The following is a 13,288-nucleotide window of genomic DNA, read 5'->3' as shown; positions in this document are numbered from 1 at the left end:
GCCTCTGTGGAGGATCTGTCTCAAACAATCCTCAAACAATTAGGGCTGAAGCAATGAAAGGTCAACAGGAATAGTCTTGGGGTTTTTATTCTCTTTATAATGCTAGGTTTGCTGCGTTTCTGAAATTTCAATAATTTAGGAACAATAAAGCCTTAGAAAAATTATCACTACAGAGCAAACATTGGATTTTGAATTTTATAAGAAACTAATTTAATACTTTACAGTGAGAAATGTAAACAACTGGTGGACAAGTATGCAGGGACTGGTTAATACATTAATTTCTTATTGGGAGAGGCTCTGTTTTTGCTCATTCTTGGAATGACTTCAAATTGCTGTCTTCACTCAAACCTGCCTATTCCTTAAGTCTCACCTCCCTAGCCATTGCTATCCCAAGTGACCTCCTCCTTCTCCGAACTCCTAAGATAATTATCTGTGGTATTCATTGGGACTGAATCATTTAAATCATTCCGTTGCTCACCTCCCTCCCTCTCCCCGTACACTAAAATCCTATAGGTCAGGAATACTAGTTATGCATGTCCAATTACAGAGTTAATACATAGGGTATACTTATTGAATGAGGGTATACCGATTTAGAAACCAACTCAAGCCCAAAGGGCCACCTGACCAGTTCATGCAATCAGAGCAGCCCAGGTGCCTGAGGACACTCTAGTTACGCACTCTCTGCCGACTCCCTGAGCTGCTTCTGGAAGCATGTCTTCTGTATGTCTTAATCCAGTGCCAAGAGATACACAGCCCACAGTTCTGTTGACTTTTTGAAGTTATTTCGTTCATCCCTCTTGCAAATGTTTATGGAAGTGCCCTGTGTACCAGCCACTGTGTTCTGTGCGAGGAATATAAGAAAGAACAAGACACAGGAGGCTTTTCCCTCAGTTGTCTTTCTGTGGGGTGGAGGTGAGGTAGGGGTGGAAATAGGAAGCAGGCTTAGGAGATGTGAACGTGATGAAATGAAACCACCATCCAGTGAGATAAGCATCAATGAGGAATGTGCAGAGTATGGTAGGAAGACAGAATAAAGACAGACTGTGTTGGGGGAGGAAGCCAGGGATGGCTGCGTATTAGTAGGTGATTTTGAATAGACTGAACAGTGAACATGGTGATTTAATCCCTTGGCATTTGAAGCCAGGCTATTTGGTGTTGAAATGCCAGCTCTGTCCCTTACTATCTGTTTTATCCTGGTCAAATCACTTAGCTCTTCTGTGCCTCGATTTGCTCATCTGTCAAATGGAGATAATATCTCATATGATTAGATGAGTTAATTTTATTTATATAGTTGTATAATATATAATGTGTATTATGTATACATGTATTTTAAATATATTTAGATATAATTATATATTTAATATAGATTTATATAAAAATATAAATATTTATAGATTTATAGATTTATATAGATTTACATATGTTATTTGTATATATTTATATATTTATGTATTTAATTATTATAATTATTTAATTATACTTTTATACACTTTAGTACATAAGGTATAGATTAAAAGTTACTTCTTTTATGTATTTATTAAGTATATAATTTATTACATATTAAATATATAATGGTGCTTGGTTATAGAACTATATATCAATACTGTATGCACATGGATGTATCCATACATACACATAGTGCTTAGAACACATTAAGCTCTATATAAATGCAAAGGCATGTAGTCTTGAAAGAAGAAAGCAAGTTGGGGCCTGGCAAGTCACAAGGCTTGGCAGGCACACGTTGATGAGCCGTGGGTAAACTTTAAAGATGGTCGAGGCTAACATCCCCCGACCTTCCTAAGGCATGTTGCTGGAGTTGGTTCTTAATAAACGTTTGCTGAGAGCTTTGTAAGCATGGATTGGCCTTCCCAAAGTATGCTTTTCCCCCTCTTCAGTCTGATTATAAGAGAAAATATTGTAGGGAAACATGCATTTCCTCTCCTCCTGTCATTTCCTATGGTTAGCTGTATAACCTCCGGGCTCTAAAAAAGACTCTCTACGTTCCTGAATTTAAAGTAGCTTACATAATTATTTTCTTAAGTGTGCCTGAGAAAACAGTTGGACAAGCAGCTTTTTTTTTTTTTTTTTTTCAACGTTTTTTATTTATTTTTGGGACAGAGAGAGACAGAGCATGAACGGGGGAGGGGCAGAGAGAGAGGGAGACACAGAATCGGAAACAGGCTCCAGGCTCCGAGCCATCAGCCCAGAGCCTGACGCGGGGCTCGAACTCACAGACCGCGAGATCGTGACCTGGCTGAAGTCGGACGCTTAACCGACTGCGCCACCCAGGCGCCCCGCTTTTTTTTTTTTTTTACATCACTCTGTTCTTGAGTCCTTTGCAGTTTTTATCTGAAGGACAGTTGTTTGATTAGTGACCTGTTATGGTAGAGGGGAGAAAGGTGAATGCGCACCACAGGTTGGAGAGCCCCTGTCTTCTCGAGATCATGTGGTGTGCCCTATGCAAGCTGTCTAGCCTTGCCTCACCTCTGAACCAGACCTTTCAGAGGAATGTGGGCTTCTTTCTACAGTGTTCACAGAGGTGAGAGGGAGCAGACTGGGAGGATATAATGTGGGAAAATAGACTTTTTTTTTTTTTTTTTTTTTTTTTTTTTATTTTATTTTATTTTTTTTTTATTTTTTAATATATGAAATTTACTGTCAAATTGGTTTCCATACAACACCCAGTGCTCATCCCAAAAGGTGCCCTCCTCAATACCCATCACCCACCCTGCCCTCCCTCCCACCCTGCCCTCCCTCCCACCCCCCATCAACCCTCAGTTTGTTCTCAGTTTTTAACAGTCTCTAATGCTTTGGCTCTCTCCCACTCTAACCTCTTTTTTTTTTTTTTTTTTTTCCTTCCCCTCCCCCATGGGTTTCTGTTAAGTTTCTCAGGATCCACATAAGAGTGAAAACATATGGTATCTGTCTTTCTCTGTATGGCTTATTTCACTTAGCATCACACTCTCCAGTTCCATCCACGTTGCTACAAAGGGCCAGATTTCATTCTTTCTCATTGCCACGTAGTATTCCATTGTGTATATAAACCACAATTTCTTTATCCATTCATCAGTTGATGGACATTTAGGCTCTTTCCATAATTTGGCTATTGTTGAGAGTGCTGCTAGAAACATTGGGGTACAAGTGCCCCTATGCATCAGTACTCCTGTATCCCTTGGGTAAATTCCTAGCAGTGCTACTGCTGGGTCATAGGGTAGGTCTATTTTTAATTTTCTGAGGAACCTCCACACTGTTTTCCAGAGCGGCCGCACCAATTTGCATTCCCACCAACAGTGCAAGAGGGTTCCCGTTTCTCCACATCCTCTCCAGCATCTATAGTCTCCTGATTTGTTCATTTTGGCCACTCTGACTGGCGTGAGGTGATATCTGAGTGTGGTTTTGATTTGTATTTCCCTGATGAGGAGCAACGTTGAGCATCTTTGGAACTTATATTCTATTTAGTAAGAGAGACAAGAAGCAAGATAAGTAAGTAAAAGTTGCTTGTGTTAGATAATGATAGCAGTAAGTGCTGAATAAACTAGTGAAGGAAGAGAGGGGCATTTGTATATGTGGGTAAAGGGGGTTGCAAGTGCAGTTCCAAAAATGTGGCTAAGAAAACATCTCGGATAATATCGGGGGCAGAAGTTGTTCTGAGTAGAAAAGTCCTGAAGTGAAAGTTTGCCTGCCATGTTGAGTAACAGCAAGGAGGAGAATATGGCTGGAACACAGAGAAAGAGTAGCAGAGATTGTGGTAGGAGACGAGGGCAGGGAGGTGAAGGGGGATGGGGTTTCAGTGAGTTACTTACAGTGGCTATCAATGGCTTAGGCTTGTCCTTAAAGGAAGGATGTGGTTGGATCACTAAAGGGATGGAAAGCCCTTCTGGTGGAGAGACTAGCCTGAGCCTTTGTTCATAGTCATGGGCCTAAAAACGACAAGCATGTTCAGGAAACAGCGTCTAGACCAGTGTGATGGGAGCAGAGCATTCATGCGTGAGGGTAGAATGGGTACGCTGGGATCAAACTATAGCAGAGTTCAAATTTCAGATGTTAGATGTTGGAATTTGGGTGTTTTCTTACCGACAGCAGTGAGTCATGGAAGGTTTTTGACCAGGTAATGGGGAATTTCGGGCAAACAGGATTTGGCTTCTTTCTCAGATGTATTAGTAAGCAACAAGTTAGTAGATAAAGAATGTTTACTATTGAAAACAAAAAGGTCTTTTTTTTTCCTTCCCCTCCCCCATAGGTTCCTGTTAAGTTTCTCAGGATCCACGTAAGAGTGAAACCATATGGTATCTGTCTTTCTCTGTATGGCTTATTTCACTTAACATAACACTCTCCAGTTCCATCCATGTTGCTACAAAGGGCCATATTTCATTCTTTCTCATTGCCACATAGTACTCCATTGTGTATATAAACCACAATTTCTTTGCCCATTCATCAGTTGTGGGAGAGAGCCAAAGCATAAGAGACTCTTAAAAACTGAGAACAAACTGAGGGCTGATGGGGGGTGGGAGGGAGGGGAGGGTGGGTGATGGGTACTGAGGAGGGCACCTGTTGGGATGAGCACTGGGTGTTGTATGGAAACCAATTTGACAATAAATTTCATATATTTAAAAATAAATAAATAAAGTTTGTAGGATGAAAAAAAAAGAAAACAAAAAGCAGACTACTTCTGTGGCAACAGACAGGTATGAGGAGTGCAGGGTAACTTGAGGAAAATGAGTGTGGCAGCAGCTATAATGCATCCGTAGGAGTTGAAAGAAAGATTGCTTGCGGCAGTGAGGACCAGAGAAGTCACAGAGTGGGAATTTACGGTAGATCTGGCCCTTCCCAAGACTGTGATTTGTCACTCCATTATTTATTTATTTATTTATTTATTTATTTATTTATTTATTTAATTTATTTATCATTCTTCTCTTTATTATTATTGTTTGTTGTCATTATTATTATTATTATCATTAGAGAAGGCAATCTTAGAGCTGGGTCCACATTTTTTGTTTTCTAGCTGGCATTTAAGGTGAGGTTGTGTTCTTTGTAGCAACGTGTGATGGAGAGTGTGATGCTAAGTGAAATAAGCCATACAGAGAAAGACAGATACCGTATGTTTTCACTCTTATGTGGATCCTGAGAAACTTAACAGAAACCCATGGGGGAGGGGAAGGAAAAAAAAAAAGAGGTTAGAGAGGGAGGGAGCCAAAACATAAGAGACTCTTAAAAACTGAGAACAAACTGAGGGCTGATGGGGGGTGGGAGGGAGGGGAGGGTGCGTGATGGGTATTGAGGAGGGCACCTTTCGGGATGAGCACTGGGTGTTGTATGGAAACCAATTTGACAATAAATTTTATATATTGAAAAAATAATAATAAACAAATAAATAAAATAAGGTGAGGTTGTGATTATTGGAGTCACAAGTTGAGAGAGCATCAAAGTTGTCATCTGAGAGAAATTGGCAGGACCTGCTGTTTTTGACCCCCCAGCTCAGAGTCAGCCAGCCGCTGCCTGGGTTGGAATCCCAATTCTGTTAATTATTCGCCATGTGATGTTGGACAAGTTGTTTCTTTTTCTTTGCCATCCTCGTCTGTGAAACAGGGTTATATATAGTACCCACCTCTTAAGTTTGTGGTTATGGTTAAATTAATTGACGTATGGAAAGCTTTAGAACGGTGCCTGGCCCAGTAAGCACTAAATAAATATTAGATATTCTCATTATAATTATAACTGGCCAGATTTAATTATCTGTCATTTGGTTCATGGAACTGACTTAACTATGAAACATATTTGTTTGAACTTAGCAAAATGAACTTATTTGTATATACAGGTAGAGCCTATAAGTTTCGTGATCATTTGTTTTAAGACAGTTCAAAAATGCTCTAGTCACCTGTTACTGAATAGATCAAGTGTGGCTGTGGGTTACAGAATCCTGTTTTAAAGTGGAAAGATATAACGTCTTCAGAATTTAGTGTGTTTTGTGTAAACAAAGTAGCCCACTTCAAGAGGATCATAAAAATGCTGAGATTTTGAAGTAAGATAATTATTCTTTTTATTTTCTAGACAAAATTAGTTTGTTTAGGCCAATACTCTGAGGAAGGTGGCCTCTAAGTTTACATGGTATGGTGTTTTTATTTGCCATCTTTACTTAGCTATTAGTGGTATTATTTAAAAATAGCCATGTCTCATGACTGCTGTGGTATCTAGTTCTGGCTGATTGCTTTCTTTGATTGTTGCTTATTCATGATTGCAAACTTGAAAATGCAAGAGGTAGTTCTATAGAAGAGATAGTGACAAAGCTTTTTAAAAAAATGGTAGTGTTGATGCTGAGTTCAGAATAAGTTAGTGTCAGGATGATTTCTTTGGAAAACCATGTATTGATGTGTGAAGGCTAAGACTATAATTTAGCGAAGTGAATGAGACAAAGCAAAGTTTGGAAAGGAAACAAGAGAAGTATATACTTTGATGAGAAGTCTGGGGGATCTTTGGCTAAGATGTGAATGTCATCCGTTGGATGCAGGTCAGAGTTCAAACACAGGCCAAATAATTCCTGGCTTTAAAAGAGAATGCATTTTTATTTGGGGATGCTATCAATGGAAACATATGTGAGTCTTTTTTTGACATTTTCACAAGACAACTTTTAAATTATAAGGCACTTTAGAATGTTCTTGTATCCCTGGGGGGGTCCTCTACTGGACCTAAGTTCCATCAAGTTCCATCAAGGAGTAGAACACATTCACCTTAATTACCATTGCATACCTAGCCTGATACACATTAGATGCTTGAATCATTTTTGGATGAATGGATTAATGAATGTACTTATGGGAAATACAGAGAATCTAGGAACTGCTCAGACAGGAATAATGAAAGTAAATTAAGTTAAAAAAAAAAAAAAAAAAAAAAAACTAGAGTCTGGGAAATTCCCATTTGGAGAAAAAGAGAGAATGCTTGGTTTAGTAACAGTGCTCTTGGAAGTCAGGTTTAGAATTTCCAATGTCCACGTAAAGAAAAGGGACCTTAAATGAAGGAAAGAGACATCATCCTCAGATGAAAGGAGGAAAGCTGCGTGATAGAGTGGAACATGACTAGGGGAAATAGTGTATTTTTTAATCTTTCAAATCTTTTAAGACTATCCGTGATATTTGGCGGAGGGTGGGGGCGTGGGACACAGTTATCCTGAATTCTTGGGTGAATGGATTCGATGATTCCTGGTAGTAAATGCTAATTTTATTTTCTTAAGAAATCATATATGTTACCAGACTTACTATGGTGATCATTTTGCAATATATATAAATATTGAATCATTATGCTATATACCTGAAACTAATGTTAAATGTCAATTATATCTCAGTTAAAAAAATAAACAAACATTAGTTTTTCGTTATTAAAAATCAGACACATTTGAAAAAGTGATGTTAGCAGTATCTCATTCCATTTTAAAAGTGCAAAATTTATCTGGAGGGGGTCTGGCTTGTATTGGTGGGATTGTAATTTCTGCTTCACACTTGAGTTGCCTCTTGTTAGATCCACACCTGGTTCCTTCTTCACTGGATAGAGTGACAGTGTATGGAAACATGATTCTTAGTGCAAGTGGCCCTTATTTCTTAAATGTAACTTTATGTTTCTTGCACAGGTCAGTTATACAGAGACAAAGCAGAACATATTTTATAATTCAAACAATGTAAATGATTATTGAAACTACTTGGTGATTAGTTGCTGTTTTAGTCTGCTAAGGGGGAGAAAAAGAGTACCTGACTCGGGAGGGATCAGAATTCAATATAATGTTTTATTGAAAGTGAAGGTTGTAAGTGCTAGAGTATGTTAATAAGAAAAATGTGGCTCAGTCGGTTGAACGTCCAACTTCGACTCAGGTCGTGATCTCGCAGCTCGTGAGTTCGAGCCCTGCGTCAGGCTTTGTGCTGACAGCTCGGAGCCCTGGGGCCTGCTTCTGATTCTGTGCCTCCCTCTCTCTCTGCCCCAACCCACTCACATTCTGTCTCTGTCTCTCTCAAAAATAAATAAACATTTAAAAAAAAAATTTAAGAAAAGGCAGAGTGCATTTGGAGAGCTCTTTACCAATAGGGTAGGTTCTTAAGTTTAAAATCATTTGTCTGCATCTCTTTGTGATAATTTTAAACAACCTCTCTCATGCCAAGCACTATGTTTGTTGCTTTCGCTTTATCATTTCAGAATGACCCTGGAAAGTTTGCAAGGATTAGTGGATTAGATACTTTTAAAACATTATTTTTAAGTTTAAAATGGCTTCTCTATATAGGTTCTTTCCTCTGGGCCCACACCCCCTCCCCACGCTGAACATCTCCTGTTGTAGCATGTAACATTGCTTTCCACTGTGGAATTCAAAGGTGAGATTGTTGTTTTCCACAAGAACGGACAATGAGCACAGCCTGCTTCTTACATTTATAATTCCTAGAAGAGGTGAAGTTCTTCTTCTTCGTCTGGCTCCTAGCTAAGCGTTATGGGGTTGGGGAGAGCCAGCCAGACGGGGTCACCTTTCTTCAACTTACCTTGGTGGTGCCAGCAGTGTGGAAGACTGTGATGCAAAGCTGCTTCGTGCAGTGGGTGGGAAGGAATTTACAATACTTGTTTCATGCCTCACAGGAAGTACATGCTTTTGTGGCTATTGCATCCGAATGACATGTTTCAGGTAAAAGGTGCGGAGAGATTGTAAATGTCAGTCTTCATGGCATGTCTGAGCATGGCACGTCAAGTGGGAGAGTTTAAAATTTCCTCCAGATTGTGGGTGATCCACTTGGGCAACATGAGGAAGTGAAGATCCCCATCCATGCGGCAAGTCCCTCCACACCATATTCTGTAATATTGCCAATGGCAGGAAAATCCTGTGTCTTCCTTTCTCTCATCCTGCCTTCATTTAAGGATTCTTATCAGTCAGTCAAAGATTATGAATGTCTCAGCCAAGAAGTGCTATGGCTGGATGTGTAAGGGACATTCTGAAGACCAATGTGACCATAAACATAGCACAGTTGATTTTCCTTTTACTTATTAAGTTGGCATTAGATATATCCAGGCACTGAATATCTTACCGTACAAATTGCTTAGGGACCTTCCAGTTGGGAAGTCTGTCATGACGTGGCACATTGGACTAGGAAGCCCATTCCAGCTTAAAATCTTTCCATTTGTTAGAAAACTGCACAATGAGTTGTAATTTTGTTCTTTTAGTTTCCATTCTCCCATGGTGTTTTTGCCCTCTGGAAATGAAAACAGTAAATCTAGTCTTATTTTAATACCAGCTTTCATGTATTCGGGGGCATGAGGGAGGGTAGAAAACAGACTTATGTTTTTACCCATGTCTTGTTTTTCTCACTAAATATCCAGAGCAAGCTCATTCAATATAAAGTTTTCCAAGCCCTCTTTAGGAAAGACTCCATTTGAAATTTAGAAATGGGGAATAGACATGATGTGTCGGGATGTGGTCTGAGCGGTGCTACTAACATTGATAGAACAGACTACAGTTACAGTAATTGTTTAGAAGCCAGTCACCTTTTTTAAGATTTTTTTTTAAATGTTTATTTATTTTTGAAAGAGACAGAGCATGAGCGGGGGAGGGCAGAGAGAGAGGGAGACACAGAATCTGAAGCAGGCTCCAGGCTCCGAGCTATCAGCACAGAGCCCGATGTGGGCCTTAAACTCATGAACCATGAGATCATGACCTGAGCCTAAGTCAGATGCTGACCTGACTGGGCCACCCAGGCGCCCCAAACCACTCATCTTTTTTACTTATAACTGAACTATGATTCATCTGGGCATGTGGAATTCTACTTGTACTGGGATTCTTGATTATTTTGATAACTGCAAAGTGATATTGATATGTTGCTTTGATGAGTAAAGGTTCATAGGACTTCATAGGAACGGCTGTCTGTGTTACACCAGCCCATGATTTTATGTTTAGTAGCGATGGAATGTTTCTTAACAAGAAAAGACTGCCTTATGTGCTCCCTCACACACACATGCACAGCAATTCAGCAGATATTGATTATGTCTCATATGCCAAACCCTGCAATGAACTAGTAATAGAGAGCTATATAAAATAGATACATATAAGATACATATAAATACATATAAGATAGATCTATATAGGATAGATACAGTTTAGTGGGAGAGGCAAATTCTTGTACAGATGATTTCCATACCTTTTTCTTATAAAATTCAGTGCTGAGAATTATCCGTGAACTTATTTTAACCTTTTGGAAAGCTCCTTCTGGTTTGTTTTTTTCCATCTTCCGAAACCAAACAGAAAACAAAGCCAGTAATCTATAGCATTTTGTGTTGCTTCTGAAAATGCCGTCTTCACCTTTTAAGAGACATATCTGAGTTCTGGTCTATTTGAAGGTATTGGAAAGGTTCACTCTAACTATATTCTATGGTAACTGATATGATAAAAATAATAGCACTATTTTATAATTATGCAGCAATCTTCAAAACATTTTCTCAATTGGTTCTCAAGACAGTCTAAAATTACATTATTCATAACTAATGACAGGGATAGTACAGAGAATGTCTTTCTATACAACAGAATTATAGTCCCTGGAGAGATACCTTTTAATCCCCCTTTTTCTCTTTGGATATTAATCACTCTCTTTTCCATTAGACTAAAATTGGCTCATTGGCAGGATAGAGTCCTCCCAGAAATTTGGTTAGCTCACAGAGTGTTGGAAAATGAAAACCTGAGCCCCACCTCCCATTTGTAGATGTTTCTTGAGCTAACCACAGTTGGCTGGCCCCTGGTCCTGCTGCCACCTTGGATAGATGTTCTGTCTCCAGTCTCTGACAGCCCACATTTGTCACAAATGCACACGTGTGAATTTTCACCCAGGCTTTCTTTAACCTCCTGACCACTTCTGCCTCTGTCTGGAGGCCCGGGGACAGTTCCTGAATAACAGGCAGAATATCTTCATAGTTTTTTAGGACTCAGGCAATTTTTCAAAAATGTTTTATTATTTTGAGAGAGACGGGGTGTGAAGTGCGCACACACACGGGAGTATGGGAGAGGGAGAGAGAGAGAATCCCAAGCAGGCTCTGCGTGGTCAGTGCAGAATCCAACATGGGGCTTGACCCTGTGAGCCCCATGAGATCATGACCTGAGCCACTGAACACTTAGGGGCACCTGGGAGGCTCAGTCAGTTAGGTATCCGAGGCTGAGGTCATGCTCTTACGGTTCATGGGTTCGAGCCCCACGTCAGGCTCTGTGCTGACAGCTCAGAGCCTGGAGCCTGCTTCGGATTCTGTGTCTCCCTTTGTCTCTGCTCTGCCCCCACTCATGCTCTGTCTCTCTCTCAAAAATAAGTAAGCATTAAAAAAAAGAAAAAGTCGGACACTTAACTGACTAGCTACCCAGGTGCCCCTAGAGCTCAGGCAATTTTTATGTCTCATCCATAATGACTGCAGAATTCAACTACCTCCTTTCAGTGAAGGAGGAAAACAACTATGCAGAAGCAATTCTTATGTTTACTAAAATGACTGATTAAATAGATTTATATCATTAAAAATAGCAAAAACATGTATTTATTGATGTATATCCATGAAGCTATGTTACTTTTATCTTTAGGACTCTTTTAGCTTAAAAACAATCTGGCACTCAAAAATGGTTTTGACTTTGTTTGCATTATATATAATACACATCCATTTTATGACCGAATCTGATGAATGTATCTGTTCTAGGTCACTGAAATGTTTCTGGAAATGTCTCTTGAAGTTTGGTAAGTGCATTTATTTCATTGGGTGGAAAATATTGTGAGTGATTCACTATCTTATTTTAATTGTTAAGGGTCCACTTTTAAAATAAGAAATAATTCTGAGAGCTTTTGAACATAAAAAACACATTAAATAAACTTTTCTTTAGCTCTTCCCTAATAGCTATGGCATTAAAAAATAATAAATTTTGTATCTTTGCTTACTTTTCCTGGTAGTTTTTATCAGGTCAATAAGGGCTTTTAGAAAGAGTCCTCCCTCTGGTTTACTTCCCGTAGAAATGAACAAATATGGTTAGTTAAGCCTCTTTTTCGTTGTTGATTCAGATAGATACTCAAGAACATGAAAGTAAACATAAACAGGAAACTATAAAAAGGAAAAACTGAAAATGAGATTGTTTTTGTTCACAGAGATAGTAAAGTTCCATGAAGCATGTTGCTGTTTCAAAGTGGCCTCCAAAAAAAATGTTGGAAAATCATTTATTTATTTTCAAATGGTGCATCTTAGGGGAGTTAGGCCTGCCCGGAGAATTAGCTGGATCTAACGCTGAGTTCAGTACATCCGACCTCCTTCAAACTCTCTGTGTCTCCTTGAACTTCCCTGTTGAAGTGGGTTTTACTGAAGTAACTAGTACACATTTAATTCTCCCAAACACTGCATTTATTAGTGTAACATTCTCCTATATTGTGATTTGCCAAATGAATGCTGAGGGACACGTTGACATTGGGCTCGGTATTTCTTTCTCTTATTTTAGGTTCCTAGAACATGTTGATTCAACCTTGTAAATTATTGCATAAATTACTACTTGTCCCTCAAGATATGTCAGGAAGTCTCATAGGACAGTCCAAGTAATTGAGTTGCATTATTTTGCATTGTGTTGATTCTTGCTAAAACATGGTATATTTTGGGGGCACCTGGGTGGCTCATTCAGTTGAGCATCCTACTCTTGATTTCAGCTCAGGTCATGATCCCAGGGTCTTGGCATTGAGCCCCACATTGTGAAGCCTGCTTAAGATCCTCTCTCTCCCTCTCCTTCTCCCTCTCTCCTCCCTCCCGCCCCCCTCGCCCCTCTCTCCCACTCAGGCTTTCTCTTTCTCTGTCTAAAATTTTTAAAAATGTGGTATAACATGAGATTTTAGCATGAGATTAAAAGAACTTTTGCTATTTGAGTAGAAAGTCATGCTATTTGTCTTAATGGGAAATGATCTTCACTGATGTAATTAGGACCATATTATGTAAAAGAAATTTGCTTTAACAAAGTACAGATATCAAAAAATGGAGGAAAAAAACTCAGCTAAATAAGATACATATGTTCAGAAGCAATTTACTATATATTTATAATGAACTTTGATCAAACTATTTTTATCTGTTCATTTGTCTTGACTCTGAAATGGAAATGTTCTTAGAAATTATTATTATTATTATTTTAAATGCTTATTTATTTTTGAGAGAGAGAGAGAGGCGGAACGTGAGCAGGGAGGGGCAGAGAGACACAGAATCCAAAGCAGGCTCCAGGCTCCAAGCCGTCAGCACAGAGCCCCACGCAGGCTCGAACCCACGAACCGCGAGATCATGA

At 39.2% G+C, this 13,288-nt stretch overlaps 1 protein-coding gene across 4 annotated transcripts in view; it reads left to right on the top strand.

The window, feature by feature from the left end:
• PLA2G4A (phospholipase A2 group IVA) overlaps positions 1–13,288 on the top strand; it is a 164,511-nt gene that overhangs the window by 69,532 nt on the left and 81,691 nt on the right. For all 4 annotated transcript variants that reach the window (XM_060643668.3, XM_060643670.3, XM_060643669.3 and 1 more), the window contains one exon: positions 11,683–11,720. In XM_060643668.3, the coding sequence (XP_060499651.1) occupies positions 11,683–11,720 (38 nt within the window). The remainder of the gene's footprint in view (positions 1–11,682; positions 11,721–13,288) is intronic.

Source organism: Panthera onca, chromosome F1 (assembly GCF_046562875.1).
Source record: "Panthera onca isolate mPanOnc1 chromosome F1, mPanOnc1 haplotype 2, whole genome shotgun sequence".
Taxonomy (NCBI): domain Eukaryota; kingdom Metazoa; phylum Chordata; class Mammalia; order Carnivora; family Felidae; genus Panthera; species Panthera onca.
Note: the sequence above shows the minus strand (reverse complement) of the source record. Positions and strands in the feature narration are given on the sequence as shown.